Source organism: Zingiber officinale, chromosome 9B, assembly GCF_018446385.1.
Source record: "Zingiber officinale cultivar Zhangliang chromosome 9B, Zo_v1.1, whole genome shotgun sequence".
Taxonomy (NCBI): Eukaryota; Viridiplantae; Streptophyta; class Magnoliopsida; order Zingiberales; family Zingiberaceae; genus Zingiber; species Zingiber officinale.
In genome coordinates this window covers 33,377,068-33,395,102 of record NC_056003.1, presented here as the reverse complement: position 1 = coordinate 33,395,102, position 18,035 = coordinate 33,377,068, and the positions used below count along the sequence as shown (strand labels likewise).

Below are 18,035 nucleotides of genomic sequence, written 5' to 3'. Positions count from 1 at the left end.
GAAAAAGGCAATCATGCTTTGATTTTTTTTTTTTAAAGAATTTAAAGGATAAATTAACCTAATTCTTCTAAGAAGAAAACAAGCAACCAATTGATACTTTTAAGATAATACATAAATTTAAAAAATGTTTAATTAATTGTTAGGTATCAAAGCAAGTAGAAGATTGTTATGAGTGTCGATTTCAAATATTCGAGGGAAAAACTATTGTCATTTGACAAATACAATGCCAAAAGGTGCCCTAATTCACACTTTCATGAAAAATAAGAGCTTTTAGCCAAATTCTTCAACTAAATAAATTCAACCGAGCAAAGAAATGAAAATATTATGGAAAATCATGTACATGCATTTACAAAAAAAAAAAGGTTAATCACTAGTTGGAATTGTACCATTTCCTCCTAATTTTGTGAAATCAACTACAATATACACAATCATGTTAACTTGCAAGAAGATTGTTACAGCTTGACAAGGATTGCGAGGAAATCGGAAGCGGAAGATGATGAGCCTGTTGAGCTTGCTTTCATTTTCGCTTGCTATAGATGATGAATAAGAGAAGTGATATTGTTGTGGAAAGGATCTGCTAAGTGTTCAAAAAGGTTCCTAATTGGACCTTTTCCTGTAACAGCTGCTTGAAGATAGAAGCCGATCCAAGCCACCATTGCCAGCCTACCATTTTTTATCTCTTTCACTTTGAGCTCTTCGAAAGCTTCTGGGTCAGAAGAAAGCCCCAGAGGATCGAAAAGTATGCCTCCTGGATAGTTTATGTCCCCAGGCAAATACAAACCCAGTGGCTCCAGAGCCTCAATCCCACAGTATCGAGCATACTCCGGTCCGACCTAAGATTATTGGTAATCCATCTACTTGAGAGAACACTTGAGTAGATTGCATAATGGAAGTCATGATTACCATTAGAAGAGCTTGACAGATTGCGATTATGAGGACGCCTTGCCCACCCGCTATACGAAGTCCAGGAATGCCCAAGTAGTCCAGTGTATCACCCTGCGAGAGAAATCGTGTCGTTAAGAAATGCATTAAATGTCAAACTCAACTGATTCAAACATTTGCAAAGGAGCAACCAATTGGGCAAAAACAAAGTTCTGAAAGACCACACATAATATGTAAATATACATCAACCTGCCAGAATCCAAAATTGAAGACCGACATACTGATGTACTTTTTCAGATTGTTTGAATCATGTAATTATGAAAGCTGTCTCGAGGCCTCCCAATAAACAGACAACAATTCCGCTTAATAGAGATTAAGATACTTGAGTATGAATTGCATCAGACCCCTTACCTGAAGCTTTGCGTACCCAACTTTCCACCACACAGGCTCGATGAATTGGACGACACCAAGTTCAGCTAACAACTCAGGGACAACAACACCAAGAGATGCTAGCATTGCCCAACGAGCATGTAGAATTTCGTAGCTGCATGAGCATTTGTTAAAATTAGAGGGTGTTGAACTTAAAAAAAAATCAGCACATTTTCTGTTATTAAAAACAAATTAGTCATCGCCATGATAGTTGAACTTCACATTTGAACAAATCATAAAAATTCAAGATCCTATGAATTTTACATCTCAGCACCCCATTGGCACCACCACAGCACAAATTTCATTCCATTCGGGGATTGGAACCATGGCATAGAATGAGATTTGAGACATTGTTGGCCAGATAATTACTTATCAAACATTATGATATTGCTATTCATGATGTCTCCAATTGGCATGGAATTACTTGTACCGTATGTGATACTCTACATGTCCAATATATCAGGAATAACTACCATACCAGAATATCAATGGTCTGATCAAATTCGAGTGTCACACACAGAGATATATACCATTCGAGGTGGTCTTCATATCTTACCTAATTACCTATCATTTATTAAACTTAATGAAGGTGTGCATACCACTCACTATTATCTAGAACCAGCATGCACATATCAAGTAAATAAATTAATCAGACCTTTCTATTTTGTTCCCTTGGCCTTAGTGAGATAATAATGTTATAACCATCATTCGGATTTTGGTTGACATACCTTTCACCAGAAGATGTTACAGTTGATGATCGAGATGGATTCACCTCTCAAAACAAAAAAAGCTAGCTTTGACTTATTGATGCAATTTATCATCCAAACTTATAGAGTAGGTAGGTATAGAAGACAGGACATTGTTTATGTCTAGATCTAAGCACTGGTAAGAGATGTTCTTGCATCAATATGGTTAAACTTAACTTTCAATCTTTAATCCTAAAAAATTCTCCAACCTGAAAATATTTTGATGGTCATATAAATAACTGAAATTATAAGTTGAATCTTTAAGCATAACCATGTTTCCATATCGAGTTATGAGAATCTTTAACAAGATATGACTAAACCATAGATCAAGGAATGAAACTCTTGGTTATGTCATAGAGAATGAGAACGCCCAACAACCAACTAGCAATCACAATATAAGCTAAGGAGAAAGAAATTGTAGCAAGTGATACTTAGTTTACCTACTTAAAGTATTTTCCGAAGGCCACCGGATCCTTGGCCAGGCCAGCAACATCAAAGCCATAATCACCAGGAAGATCTCCAGTAAGGTGAGATGGGTATTCATATGGGATAGGCCCAAGCCAGCGAGGTCGATCTCTCCCATACCAATAACTGCAAAATATATCCTTAATTAGATAAAATATTCTTATATCCCTTCCATAAATAGAAAACTCAATGGTTTCAATTTAAAATAGAAAGACAACTAAAAGATCAAAGTGTGTGATGTAGGAACATTATATTTTCACATGGATCAGTTGAATGAACCTACTGAGAATCGCCACCTGAGGATCTAAAATACTCTTTTAAGCCAGTGCAAATCAAATCATCAAGCTGCGTGTAAGTCACAACTAGCTTGTTTGGCTACGTGGACCTTATCCTTTCATCCTCTCTAGGCATCTTTATTCAAGAGAACAATGCAAAGGATAATATCTTTCTAATCTTTCCCTCTCCACAATTCCATCTTTCATATAAATTCATATTTTCAATTCATCAACATCTAAGAAAACAAGGCCTTAGTCCACATACTTTAGATCAATCAACTTGCCATCAGTCGAATAAATTGTATACAGTTTGCAAGTTTCATACTTGCCTTCTACGGAAGTGAGATTCCACTGCACTTAATGGTTGGTTTCTCTAAGCATGTACAAAAGGGGGAAAAAAAATATCGCCCATTTAGTGGGTAGCATGTGAAAATATCAGTTATTGGAAAATATTCTAGAAGCTTCTTAGCACAGATAGGTCCTACATGTGCAGTCCAAATAGAAACAATGTGAAAACAAGCCTATCTATGGCTATCATGTGGAGCCAACCTAGTGGGAGCAGTCTGGCATCAAGGTATATTAGACAAATAACATCCCTAGAGATCTATAAAAGTTGTGTTCCCACATTATTGAAAGGATATTTTGAGTAAAGCATTTAAAGTGTAAAGTGTTCTACATCTTTTGAGCCTTTCCACCACCTTCTTAGAATGTCAACTGAGAGGGTGGCAACACTCAGCCATGAGAGTCAGAGGAGGAATGTTGTGCCCCTTGCACTCATTTTTGAACCCAAAAATAAATCCATGAGGGCTTAGATCCAAAGTAGACAATATCATATCATTGTGGAGATATGTGAATTCTTCTGGTTCTAACAAATGGTATCAAAGTCAGGTTAAGTGCTCAAGTGATGGCCAAAAATGGAACTTCTTCTTTTCATTTTCCTTATCTCACAAAGGAGAATTATGAGACATGGTGTCTAAAGATCCCAAGATGTATGGGAGATTGTAGAGAAAGGCTATGAGAAGCCTCAAAATGAAGATAATTTACCTCAAGTAGAGAAGGATTCTTTGTCAAAGACAAAGAAGAAGAATCAACAAGCTCTCACCCTCATCCATCAATGTTTAGATGATTCCATGTTCGAGAAGGTGGCCGATGCTACTACTTCAAAAAAAGCTTGGGAGATATTGGCAAAGGCTCTCCAAGGTGTTGACAGAGTAAAGAAGGTAAAACTTCAATCACTAAAGAGTGATTTTGAAGTATTGAAGATGAAAGAGTGAATCCATTATGGATTATTGTTCACGGATGAAGGAAATTGTCAATCAATTGAAGAGATACAGAGACAAGATAGAAGATGTACGCGTTGTGGAAAAGGTGCTTTGTTCTTTGATTCCTAAATTTGACTATATTGTGTGCCATTGAAGAAACAAAAGATTTAGATTCGATGACTATTAAAGAATTGGAGGGATCATTACAAGCCCATGAAGAAAAGATGAAAAGAAGACAAGAAGAGTCATTGGAGCAAGTTCTCAAAGACAAGGTTATACTAAAGAATGATGAAAGAGGACACAATTATTTTAGAGGTCGTGGTCAAGGAAGAGGCCATGGACGAAGAAGAGGACATGTACATGGCCAAAATGGACCAAGTGCAGGGAAAAGAGACAACTTTAATCAAGAAGAAAGAAGTCAATCATCACCTAGATACTATGGAAGAGCAAGAGGAAAAAGACAAGGCTATTATCCAACTTCAAATGGAAGAAGGTATGACAAGTCTAAAGTTGAATGTTACACATGCCATAAAATGGGTCATTATGCTTGGGAATGTCATAGTGCTAGTAATGATATTAAAGAAGAGGCTCATCTTGTTGCGGACAATCAAGAAATTGAAGAGCCAAAGCCAACTTTATTGCTACAAATCAAGGAAGAAGAAAAAGGCGATAACAAGTTACGGTATTTGAATAATGGTGCAACCAATCATATGTGTGGGTACAAAGATAAATTTGTAGAGCTTGATAAGAAAGTGAAAGGCATTGTTTCTTTTGGAGACTCCTCAAAAATTCATATTGAAGTGAAAGGTACAATTCTCATCTCTTCTAAAGATGACAGTCATAGAATAATATCAGATGTTTACTTTGTGCCAAAATTAAGGAGTAACATTATAAACATGGGTCAACTACTTGAAAGAGGTTGTGAGATTCTTATGAAGTATAGCTATCTTTGGCTTAGAGATCAAAATGCTAATTTGCTTGCTAAGGTTACTTTGTCAAAGAGCAGGATGCTTACTTTGAATATTAAGACAATTGAAGCAAAGTGTTTGAAGGCTAATGTGCAAGATGAAGCATGGCAATAGCACATGAGATTTGGTCATTTGAACTTTGAAGCATTAAAGGCTATGGGAGAAAAGAATATGGTGAAAGGTATGCCTCTGATCAACCATCCAAATCATTTAAGTGAAGCATGTCTTCTTGGGAAACATGCTAGGAAGAGTTTTCCAAAAGAAGCAACATTTGGAGCGACAATGTCACTTGAACTTGTGCATACAGATGTCTGTGGACCAATCAATCCTCCTTCACTTGGTAAGAGTAGATATTTTTTACTCTTTATTGATGATTTTAACAGAAAAACTTGGGTTTATTTTCTTAAACAAAAGTCAGAAGCTTTTGGTGTTTTCAAAAATTTCAAGACTTGTAGAAAAAGCGAGTGGATATAATAGCAAAGCTTGAGGTTTAATTGAGGAGGTGAATTCACTTCCAAGGAGTTCAATGACTTTTGTGAAACCTCTGGAATGCGACGTCCTTTGATAGTTCGATCGCCACAACAAAATGGAGTAGTTGAGAGGAAGAATAGAACCATTCTTAACATGGCAAGATGCATGCTAAAAGCCAAAAATATGCCAAAGGAGTTTTGGGCCAAGCTATTTCTTGTGCAGTTTACTTGTCTAATCGCTTTCCAATATTGAACATCAAATATCAAACTCCTCAAGAAGAATGGAATGGAAGAAAGCCTAATATCAAACATTTGGGACTTTTTGGAAGCATTGCATATGCTCAACTACCACAACAAGAGAGGTCTAAGCTTGATGATCGAAGTGCTAAATATGTCTTTATTGGATATGGTTTACATTCCAAAGGATACAAGTTATACAACCCAAGCAATGACAAAGTGGTGATAAATCAAGATGTTGAATTTGTTAAAGAAGCATCTTAGAATTGGGAAGTTCAAGAAGAGAAAAATTATAATTTTCTTCCATATTTTGGAGAAGAAGAAGAGGACACTATCGTGCCAACACAAAATACAACTCGACCACCTACTCCCCATGAAAACAGTCCAACTGAAACACCTCAAAAGATGAGAAGTTTGGAAGATATATATGCTGAAACTCATGAAATCAATGTTTCTATTTGTCTTTTTGCATATTTAGAACCCCTAACATTTGAAGTAGAAGTGAAAAATAAACAATGGAGACTAGCAATGGATAAGGAAATAAATGCAATTCATAAGAATGATACATGGTAATTGACAACTCTTTCAAAAGAAAAGCAAACTATTGGTGTGAAATGGATATACAAGATAAAGAAGAATGCAAATGGGGAAGTCCAAAAATACAAAGCTCGTCTTATTGCAAGAGGATTTAGTCAGCAAATAGGTATCGATTATAATGAAGTTTTGGCTCCAGTTGCTCGCTTAGAAATTATTCGATTAATTATTGCATTGGTGGATAAAGAAAATGAATATTTTTTAGTTAGATGTCAAGTCAGTTTTCTTGAATGCAATGTTGGAGGAAGATGTTTATACTTCATATAGAACAACCTAATGGTATATTGCCATAGCACAAGAAAATAAAGTTCTGAAATTGAAGAAGGCTTTGTATGGATTAAAACAAGCTCCTTGAGCACGGTACAACATAATTGATCAATATTTCAAATTTAAAGGTTTCATAAAGTGTCCACATGAATATGACCTCTATGTTAAAGAAAAGGAGAATGGCGATTTGATAATTGTTTGTTTATATGTTGATGATCTGATTTTTACAGGGAGCAATTCAACAATGTCGTGTGAATTAAAGAAAGACATGACTACATAATTTGAAATGACAAGTATTGGGATAATATCATATTATCTTGGCATTGAGGTAAACAAAGTGATAATAGTATCTTTGTTTCTCAAAAGGGATATACAATAAAATCTTATAGGAATTTGGTATGGAAGATTGTCAATCAGTTGGCACCCTGTTAAATGTGGAGTCAAGTTGTCTAGATTTGACGATGGTAAGAAGGTAAATCCAACATTATATCGAAAGTTTGCTGGAAATTTGAGGTACTTTACATGTTCTAGGCCTTATATTTTATATGGAGTTGGAGTTATGTGTCGTTATATGGAGTCCCCAACTCAATCTCATATGAAAACTGCCAAAAGAATATTAAGGTATGTTAAGGGAACTTTGGATTATGGTTTAATTTATTCATTTTCCGAGAATTGCAAGTTAGTTGGATAAAGTGATAGTGATTGGGGAGGCGATATTGATGATAGAAAAAACACTTCTTGTTTTCTTATTTGCATTAGAGATACTGCATTCACTTGCAGTTCAAAGAAACAACCGAATGTGACGTTGTCAACTTGTGAAGCAGAATATGCAATTGTTTTTGCTTGTGTTTGTCATGCTATATGGCTAAGAAAATTATTGAAGATGATGCATTTGATACTGAAATTTTTATTGATAATAAGTCAACTATTGCTTTGGGAAAGAATCCTATTTTCATGACATGAGCAACATATAGATACAAGATATCATTTTATTAGAGAGAGCATCGTTAGAAATGAAGTTCAACTAAAGTATGTGAAAACACATGATCAAATTGCAGATATTTTCAACAAAGCATTGAAGTTTGAAGATTTTAGAAGATTAAGAACAAAGCTTGGAGTAACAAATGTTTAAGTTTACGGGGATGTTGAAATAATAAACTTAATCTTTTGTATATGAATGAATATTATTCATTAACTCTAGACTATATTTCTAGAGCATATTCTTAGCATCTAGAGTATATTCTTAGCATGAAGAGTTAGGTGTCTTTTAAAGAGTTTTGTATGTGTCTCTTAAAGAATCTTTTTGTATGTATAAATATGTCCTTGTATTTGACATTTGTGAATCAATCAAGAAGATTAAGAACAATTGTTAGTGAGCTCTCCTTCATTCTCTCCTCTCTACAAAGATCCTCATCTTCATTCTCTCCAACAGCATCCAACTCGGCCTGATGCACCTGTGTGAGCAAAACCTGGGGAGGAACTGCCCTGACCTAGAAAGATTATGAGTTAAATGTCTGAGTTTTGGGAAAAAGCTATACAGGAATAGTATGAGAACTCCAGAACCTCCAACCTTGAATACCTTGATCTTGCCTCTACATCTAAAGTTTCAAACCCCCAATTAGCCAATAACCTAGCAGTCATTTACAACAGGTTGTGTTTATCCTCTAGAGTTCATCTCAAAAACTTTAAGCGAATTCTAGAAAAGTGTCAGGACCTTGAAAAGGAGGTCTCCAGGCTTGAAATTGTTGTTCGAAATCTAACTATTTTCTATACAAAAAATAAGCCCCTAACAGCAAGGCATGTGTGTGACCTAGTTGCTGAGATAGCAGAGCAACCCAAGCTCGTCGAAAAGGAAGCCCTCAGGATAACTGAGGAACTCAACGACAAGCTTCAAAGGGTTGAAATCCTTTTGCACAAACTGGAACGGGGGACCGTGCCATGAGTCACATCCTTACAAGAAACACCGCATCCTACCAAGACGCAGTAAAAGCAACTATAGAGCAGCCAGATGAGCAGAACCGCTGCATTACAACCCTAAAGATGAGGAAAGTGACGAAGAGTCATTTCATGTACTCTATTTTATCTCTGGGATCAGTGAAGGCCTGGTTGGCGACATGATTTTTTGTAATTGATTCCCAGCGTGAGAAAGCATCATCAAAAAGGCCTAACTGTTCTGGGATGATGAACATGGCGCCTCCTTATTGCTGGGCCGACGGTAAATTCCACATTTCATTATTCATTCCACCTCTGAATTGAGCTCTTGCAGGTCTTTGTTCATAAATGAGCTGGGGTGTTGATGGGCCTGGTTCCCCTCTTGCAGGTGGGTACCCAGGTGGCCCCATAGTAGTGTCTTCTGGTGGTCTGTAGGGGAAAATTACGGTACTGGTTGAGTATACTTGTTGCTATCGTTCTTCTGGCAGAGAGATTTGGGTTAACGCCTGAGGCTAGGATACTCCATACCAGTTGCAATTAGTTGGGTTTGGGATTCCCCACTACCTTCCGATGCGAACGGATTAATGGAATCCTTAGAATCCTCATCATATGAGTCTCAAATAGGTTGGTCGCCACATTCCCTTTTAAGTGGGCTAGGCTCTGTTATGGAGGCGAGATACTGAATGTGTTCAAAGAAACTATCAGCCTCATCAGTTTCATCTAGGGAAAGGTCCATGGACCGGAGTACAGAGGCCCTGGGCTTGTATCATGGTTTTCCATAGATAAACCTGGGTTGTCGATGTCTCCTTCTATTTCAATAATAGGTAGAAGGTATCTCCTTTCCAGTTCCTCGAGGGTGATGTAATGTCGCCGCCTAGGTGCCACGAGTGGTTCCTCTGCTTGTTGTTTGGGAACCAAAATATCCCATAACGCCTGTGTTAATGTGGGTTGCTCATTTTGAAGTGTTGTTGTAACTGTTAGTGGCATTGTATCATGCTGCCTGCTTGTACTAGGGATGTTAGTGGAGCCGAAGCCTTGAGCTCCCCTTCTAGTTGTAGATAACTCAGAGACTGCCAGCATCTCTGGCAATAGTATTCTTTCAAAGATAATCTGGGCTATACATTCGCCCTGGGGACTGCAACATTGGAGTCAGTGTGGTTAAATGCAAGAATAATAACCTCACCTCTGTAATCGGTGTCAATTACTCCTGCACCAATGTCATGGCCTAATTTCCACGCGGCTCCTGATCTGGGGGAAATTCGGTCGTAGCTACCCCAAGGTATTCCTATACAAACTCCTGTGGGTACTTGGGCACGTCCCCATAAAGGTATGACGCAGTCTTGGCTGGCCTCCAAATCATATCTTTGCAGCACCATAACTCCTGCGAATAGGTAACTTTGTATGCGGTGAAATTATACGTACCAGTTTGTCTGGGTATATATCCAGATTTTCTTCCATTACTTCAGGATCCAGGCTTTGTTGTTCTTCAGTGTGTTTGTTTGATGAGAACCGCTATTGCATGAAATGATTCTTCATCACTTTCCTCATCTTTAGGGTTGCAATGTAGCGGTTCTGCTCGTCTGGTTGCTCTATAGTTGCTGAAGCTTAAAGATATTCTTCCATCCATTAGATTTCTACTATTCACTTCGGATGGTTGCATGGGAATTACTATTGTTGTGAGTTGAATGATCCAGTTCAGTCCTTAGAGGGGGTTCATAGAGTATCTCCATCCTGATAGAGCACGAACTCCATGACTTGTTAGGTAATCAACAACCCCTTGAATTTCATAAGTAAATCCAACATTTGGGGTGTTGGATAGTCGTCCCACCATGCCTCGGGTTACTAGCAGGTTGGTTTCACCGTTGTTCCATTGCTCATAACCCTTGGTTAGCATCGAGACCTGGATATTTCTGTAGAAGTCGCCAATAGTCATCATAATACCAGGGATAACATATACAAGTTGAGTTCCCTGAGTTAGGTCGACTTCCATTGTGGTAAGGATGGCCTGGTCACCAGTCCAGCGGTTGTCCCTAAAGACGATTAGGGCCATCGTCCCTTCCTCTTGCCTGTGGAAGATTTGGATACGTACCTGTAGTACTCCAATGTGGATGTACTGCATACGACTTCTTTGTAGTTGATCAAAACTTTCCTCCAGGATGAATGTTCTGTCAAGCTGGCTACCGTCAGTAACCAGGATAGCTTCTTCGGATCTATGAATATAGACCCGAAGGTGTGCGTCATCACAGCGGGAATGATATAGTACTTTTGTCGGTACTATAGCTGCTCTTTCTGGCATTGAAAGTTGTAGTTGTGCCTGTGGATCAATCTATTGTTCTAATGTATGTACAGGAACTGATCACCCTGTAAGTCTTCTGGAGAGTCTTCTTGCTGACTGTTGTACGTTATGTAGTCTTCTCTGATGGCGTTTGTACTCTCTTGTCTGATCTTCGAATAAGGGGGTAGGAGCTAATGTTGAGGGCTGCTCTGTGACTATTCTGGACGTCATCACTTTAGCTTTTCCTGTTCTTCCTCAAAATCCCTTTGAAGACTCTTAGCTTGCCTTTCTTTTCTTTAGGCTTTTCTGCATAGCCCAAAGATAGGTTTTGTAGTTTAGCAATTAGATCCTCAGGTATAGATGATACCTGAACTCCTTTCTTGGTCTGCTCAAATACGGTCTTGAGATCCGCCTAAATATCTTTGAGAGTCTCGGCAATTTGGACCAGCAACTATATCTGGGTGTTGTTCTGTTTGATGATAGCAGTATTCCCAGAGACTGGACCTTGGAACTCACTTGGTCGTATAAAGCCAAAGGCAGGAGACTCGATTTGTTCTGTTGCTTTTATTGCAACTTAGTAGGATGCGGTGTTTCTTGTAAGGATGTGACTCATGACACGGTCCACTGTCCAGTTTGTGCAAAAGTATTTCAACCCTTTGAAGCTTGCCGTTGAGTTCCTCAATTATCCTGAGGGCTTCCTTTTTGACGAGCTTGGGTTGCTCTGCTATCTCAACAACCAGGTCACGCACCTGCCTTGCTGTTAGGGGCTTATTTTCTGTATAGAAAATAGTTAGATTTTGAACAGCAATTTCAAGCCTGGAGACCTCCTTTTCAAGGTCCTGACACTTTTTCTAGAATTCGCTTAAAGTTTTTGAGATGAACTCTAGAGGATAAACACAACCTGTCGTAAATGACTGCTAGGTTATTGGCTAATTGGGGGTATGAAACTTTGGATGTAGAGGCAAGATCAAGGTATTCAAGGTTGGAGGTTCTAGAGTTCTCATACCATTCCTATAGCTTTTTCCCATAACTCAAACATTTAACTCATAATCTTTCTAGGTCAGGGCAGCTCCTCCCCAGGTTTTGCTCACACAGGTGTGCCCTTGGACTTACTAACGGTCTTCTTGCCAAGTTAGGACCTGTTCTTTTGCTAATCCCTAGTTTGCATAATATCAACAGACCTATTGGATTATAAGTAAATTACTTAGTTACGAGTTGACTTACAGGGATATGGTGGGATAGAGCTCCTTCTGCCCCTTCCTTTAGCACCTTGATCTTTTGTGTTCTTAGGCTATCATGACCATGTTGAGAACCAAGTAATTCCCGTGTGTTCTTTCGTTTCTACTATTTATTTATATTCTGTTGCATACTAACCCCGATAGAAAGAATGAACCAATGAAATTAAAAAGAAAGACGGTCGATATTTACTCCGTCCAACTGAACCACATTCCACTTTATGGACTATCCCACTAGGGATTGGATTCCATGTCCAATTCGAACTGACCCACAATAGTCCAAATTGACTCAGAAAGTCTTGTACTCATCCGACTACGCACCCAAATTGTAGTTCAAGCATAAGTAATTAATTTTCTATTGATTTGTCCCTACACCACAATTGGATATAAGAAAAAAAAATTAGAGGTGGGAACTACAAATGTGATCTGCTCAAAATAGTGTGACTACACAAATTCTAACCTTCAACTTTTCACATAAAGCTCTCGAAATCTTACTCGTTTCCCACTAAACTAAGCAATTGTTGGTACTTGAGTAATTAATTTAACAGACTACCGTTTAATCTGTAGTGATCCATTCATAATAATAGAAAGATAACTTGCCATAGGCACACAGATATTCAATTAATCAATAGGAAGACAACGAATACCTTGCTTTTCTGGCCTTCCGAGCACGGGCTTCGAACCTCCTCGATTTCTCCAACGCATCCGCCTTTGTTTCCTCGAGTTTCCGGCGAAGCTTCTCCCCCAGAGCGCTATTCGCCAGGGCCTTCACCGCGGTGAAAGGGATCGCGGAGAAGACGAGGACCCCTGCGAGCTGAGACAAGGAGAGAACAAGCTAGGGATCTTGATTCCGGATCGAATAAGAAGGAGAGGTTGGAGACTAGCGAAATCAACCTCCTGCCACGACGATCGGACGAGGAGAGCCGATCTCCTCCCGCGGCAGCTGAGCGGGCTCCTCGATGTGGCTGGAGGCGAGCGAGAGAAGGCGCAGGAGCGTGGAAAGAGCAGAGCCATGGGAGTGGAGTGGAGCGGAGGAGATGTCTGAATCACGCATACAACGGTGCTTTACATAATAATAAAAAAACCAATAATTTTGTGATTTTTTTTTTAAAAAATATGTAGGTACTCCTCGAATATAATATGTCATATGATTCCATCTAAAAACGACCAAGACAATTGATTAAGAATGTGACTTTATAATTGATCGTATGAAGATTCTATTCTATCTTGTAAAATTAAGAATGTCAGTGTCAAGATAGGGAAGGAGTCCTCGACATTGACCCTCCGATGTTCAAATCAATTATCAGAATAGTAAAAAGACGGTAAAGAGAATTGTAATAGCAATAGGATCCTAATAACAAATAACACATATCTCTGTAGTGCATGGACCCTTCCTTTATATAGTGCTCGAGTAACAGACATGCACGTTTCTTAAGGTACGCGCACGTTTTCTCAACTATTCTATGAAAAGATACGTCAGGAGAATGTCTTTGACACAATTCCTTGATAGAGCGTGCAAATCCCTGACATGATAGCGGAAGCTTCCGTCGTACAATTTGTCTGTTGATCATGCCCTACTATCAGCCGCACCAACTCCCAGAAGGATACAATGAGCTAAGCAAGGGGTCCCGCTGTTTGGCCGAGCGGGAGAGCCGCTTGGCCAAGATTCCCTGCCCGATCGATCTCATCTATTCTTCTCCACGGTCGCTCGGCTCGATAGGTTGTTCCTCGCGCGACCGAACATGTAGTCCGGTCAGACTAGCCCTTGTATAGGGTCGTCACAATTGTGAGCATCTAATGCCCTCTCTATAGTCGTCCTGACCAGACGAGAGATCTGCTCAGATGAGCCTCCCAGCCAAACAAACCCTTTAGGCCTGCTCAACCCGTTGCCACGCGCTCAACCAGCTTTGGTGCTCAGGCAATTTCTTACCTTTGACCACATTGACTTTGACATTCACATTGGCTGCTGTTCCAGCCTTTGACTCATACTTGGTGGGCTCCCTTTACCGCATCACAAGTCTTTGTTGGACCCCGTGGTTGTTTTGATGTGATCAAGTTAAGTTAGGTTCTGTTTAGTTTTGATCCCTGTGTCTAAGTGTGCAGAAGCTTAGGAGCACAGGAAGTCAAGCAGAAGACACAACTAGTGAGAAGGATGGCACGGGAAGGGAGCCGACGGGCTTGGTGCATCCGAGAGATGAAAGGCTGCAGAAGAGTATACCGGTGGACGAGGAGAACGTACGTGGCTTCAAGGGACGAGAAGCCGGAGCGGAAGCCTACTCGAGGAGAAGACCAGAAATTAGATTCGGGTGAGCCCTATTCCGGTGGCCGAAATCATGCAGGAACTCACAGCAGCAAAGGAGCAAAATGGAGCTGCAAGTGCTGCTGGAGGCGCCTTCAAAGGTTGTTGAAGGCACCTCCACGCCTTCTGTGGAAGACGCCTTCCATGGCTAGAAGGCGCCTTCGATGAACAATGCGAAGGCGCCTTCCAAGGCTATGGAATGCGCCTTCGGCCAATCAAAATAGTCGTTCTGCAGTGGATAAAGCTTTATCCACTGCGCCACGCTGGAGGCGCCTTCCAAGCCCTTTGGAGGCGCCCTCAAGTTTTGATGAGATTTCCCAAGAGCTATAAAAAGACTCCTGGACCTAGGAAATCAACAACAACTTTGTATCAACTCTAGCTTTCATTTCCTAGCACATTCATGAGCTATTAACGATTGTAATAGGCTTCTCCGCCTACACGAAGGAGATTTTTTTAGCGCTTTCTCTTGCCTTGGATTAACAACCACCTAGGTTGTAACCAAGTAATTCCTTTGTGTCTTTTTGATTTATTAGTTGCTTAATTTCATTTATTTAAGTATGCTACTAATTTGAGTTGAAGAACAAGGAAGGGTTTTATTTTTTCTATTTCAGGCAATTCACCCCTCCTCTCTTGCCGGCCCCGCTGCGCTAACAAGTGGTATCAGAACCCAACTGCGTCAGAAGGACTAATCGCTGACTGAAGCATCAAGATCAAGACGATGGTCGGACCAACGATCTACCCGCCAAAGTTCGAAGGGGATTTTATCTCATGGAAAAAACGCATGGAGATATTTTTCAAAACCGACTTCAAAATTCTGCTAATAATTAAATATGGTTTTGATGCTCCCAAAACCCCCCCAAGGAGAAGAAAAATAAGAATATCATTGGTCCAAAAAGGAGCAAGCATACTTCGTAGCAAACGGATGAGCCGAGTTCTACATACTCAGTGTATTTCCACCCTAGGAAGTAAATCGAATTAGAGAATACAACTCAGCGAAGGAATTTTGGGAGAAGTTCTTGGAATTGCACGAAGGAACTTCCAAAACAAAGCATGCGAGACGGGATGTGCTCCAGAATCAACTAACAAACCTCCGGATGGAAGAAGGAGAACCAGTAGCACAACTACACGGAAGAGTCAAGGAGCTAATCACCGGACTAACAAACCTCAGAGAAATGGTAACAAATCGGGACACATAAAGGTATGCTTTAAATGCGTTCCCAAGAACACCTGAATGGACAACTATAGTAGACTCCTACTATATATCCAAGGGTCTTGAGATAAGTACTTTAGAAAGTCTTTTCTCTACTTTCGAATTACATGAATCTCAGTGTGCAGGACAAAGAAAATGACTGAGTTAGAATGTTGCCCAGGAGGCAAGAATAAATGATTCAGACTCCAACGAGTCTATTGATGGAAAAGAAGCAGCTCTAATGGTAAGAAAGTTCAATAAATTTATTAAGTCTAATAAATTTGAATCGCGGACAAAGAGGGATTACCGAAACAAAAGGAAGGTCCGATGCTACAACTATAATGAAGAAGGCCACATCAAAGATGAATGCCCTAAGCTAAAGAAAAAGAAAAAGGAAAAGTATGCAACATCCTCCGAACATAAGACCCTGAATGCCATGTGGGACAAATCGTCATCCTCTGAATATGAAATCGAAGCATACGCGAGACTAGCTCTAACAACAATCCACCAAGAAGAAGATGAGACCAGCTCAAAGATGAGCATAGATGTAGGGGGAGGATCATCGAAAGAAAGCAGCGATGAAGGGGGAGCATCAGAAATTGAGGTAAGTGAGGTACGTGCTCTCTCTCCCAAGCAGTCCTTTAATTTTATTAAAATTCTTACTAAAGATCTAGTGAAATTAGAAAAGGAAAATGCCGAGTGAAAATTGAACTTAGCAAAGGCATGCCCTCTAAAATTGTATGATAATCTAAAATTAGAAAATGGAAAATTAAAAATAGAAATTGAAAAATGACCATGCATGCTTGAAACCATATAACTTTCAGAAATCAAAATTTAGAATTTATGATAGACTAAATTGATATATTAGATATCACCAGGGACAAATAAGGAGAGTTCCAAAGAATCATCTACCCCCAAATTTTTAGTTAATCCAGTAGGAAGGAACCTATATTGGGTTCCAAAATCATACTTAGATTAAATTTTTTTTAAAATGCTTTCAAAAAAGTTAAATGTTTAAATTCTCTAAAAGGCTTTATCTAGAAGTGATTGATGATCTAATAACCAAGAAAACCTAGTGCCTCGCCACAGCCTAGAAGTCGATTATTGAATTAAATATTTAATTGACAAACTAATAAGCCTATGAAATTAATTAAGATAATACTTTCAATGTTGTCAATTTTTGGAAAACTCCATAACTTAAGTTATCTTTTAAGTTTTTAAAGGTTTGCGTAGATGGAATATTTCGGATTTCTTGAGGAGGGTAGTCCCCTCACTAAATTGTAATGGTTACCTATCATGTTCTCACTTTAGGAAGGTTGTGCATGTTCTTCTCATCTTATGAATTTATTGATTCCTATAAACTATGGATGTTAGATTTCCTTAGTAAAAGTATTAAGCTCGGGTTGGTTATTAGTTACTGATCCGGTTGTAAGAACAGGGGACCCCCGTCCGGTGGGGTCAACGCCACGTGGAAGTCAAAGTGGCAGGTGGCCGATCGGAGAGGGGTGGGTTCGACCGGCGGGGCGGCCGGTCGGTGTCTAGTTGATTAAAGGCGTCTCGTCGAAAGTCAGGGTTCCGGCGCTCAGCGGACAAGATCGCAGGGCCGATCGGACTGCACGCTCGGCCAAAGCCATCAGGTAGCATACTGCGAAGTCGCTAAAAAGCATGTGATTGAGAATCGCCCTAAGTAAACCGCCGTATACGTCCGGCCGGATGTCGTGGAAGTTGGCCGGCCGGACGATCTCCAGGGAGTAAGGGCAAAAGGACAAGTGACATCTTTTTCTGACAGCGGGTATGTTCCACATGTAGACCATACTCCAAATCTTATGACAGGGGTTCCACTGTCCCATAGAGGACATGCTAGGACTGTAGCAGTAGGGGTCAGGTAAGCTCACTAACAAGCCCTTACTGGGGTATGGGCCGCAGACACGTGTACAGCTCGGTATGTGTACACTCGCTTCTCCGCGGCCCTATATAAAGGCCCTCATCCTTCGCCGGAGGTACGCATTATAATATTTGGAGAGCCACTTTTTCATTGCTTGCTTGCCTGACTTGAGCGTCGGAGGGTCGTCGCCGGGAACCCCTTCCCGGCCCGACTTTTGTGCAGGCTCGCCGGAGATTCGTGCGACCAGACGGAGGCCTACGTCATCGACTAAGAGAGCGTCACGTGCCCAACGTCCGTTGGTTCAGCGATTCGGACAGGATCAATTTGGCGCCGTCTGTGGGAACGCTCTTGCATCCGAACGGAAACAATGGACGAGGCTGGACGACAACACACGGTGACGCTTTCCACGGAGGAACTCGATGCTCTGATCGAGTTGAGGGCCGCCAAGCTCGTGGAGAAAAAACAGAAAGCAGCAGCCGAGCGGCCGGAGCAGCAAGCGACGTCCGCGTCTGGTGGCCGAGCGGAAGCACCTCAGGCCACCGTAGCATTCCATAGGGCCCTATTCCGCACGCCTGAAGTCGCAGCAGCTAACAGAGATCGGGGATCATTATCGGATGAAATGCCA

The 18,035-nt window shown here is 40.3% G+C and overlaps 1 protein-coding gene across 3 annotated transcripts; it reads right to left on the bottom strand.

Annotated features, from left to right (window-relative positions):
* Positions 1–288: 288 nt before the first annotated feature.
* Positions 289–13,098, bottom strand: LOC122023452 (chlorophyll a-b binding protein 7, chloroplastic-like). 3 transcript variants are annotated; one of them, XM_042581564.1, is made up of 6 exons: positions 12,932–13,097; positions 12,685–12,851; positions 2,502–2,648; positions 1,294–1,426; positions 904–996; positions 289–833 (listed from the first exon to the last, which is right to left on the bottom strand). In XM_042581564.1, the coding sequence occupies exons 1-6, from the start codon at positions 13,049–13,051 to the stop codon at positions 531–533; spliced, it is 963 nt and encodes a 320-aa protein (XP_042437498.1). In that variant the 5' UTR covers positions 13,052–13,097; the 3' UTR covers positions 289–530. The 3 variants fall into 3 exon arrangements, with proteins under 3 accessions (XP_042437498.1, XP_042437500.1, XP_042437499.1); XM_042581566.1 differs by lacking the exon at positions 2,502–2,648 and having other exon boundaries at positions 12,932–13,098; XM_042581565.1 differs by lacking the exons at positions 12,685–12,851; positions 12,932–13,097 and adding an exon at positions 9,711–12,676 and having other exon boundaries at positions 2,498–2,648.
* Between the last annotated feature and the right edge of the window lie 4,937 nt (positions 13,099–18,035).

Bases quoted from the DNA above. Each gene is read 5' to 3' on its own strand.
- LOC122023452 (XM_042581564.1), bottom strand. From the start codon at position 13,051: ATGGCTCTGCTCTTTCCACGCTCCTGCGCCTTCTCTCGCTCGCCTCCA. The intron at 12,852-12,931 runs GTTGATTTCGCT...TCCTTGTCTCAG, and splicing joins TCCGATCGTCGTGGCAGGAG to CTCGCAGGGGTCCTCGTCTT. The intron at 997-1,293 runs GTAAGGGGTCTG...TTTCTCTCGCAG, and splicing joins TTGGGTACGCAAAGCTTCAG to GGTGATACACTGGACTACTT.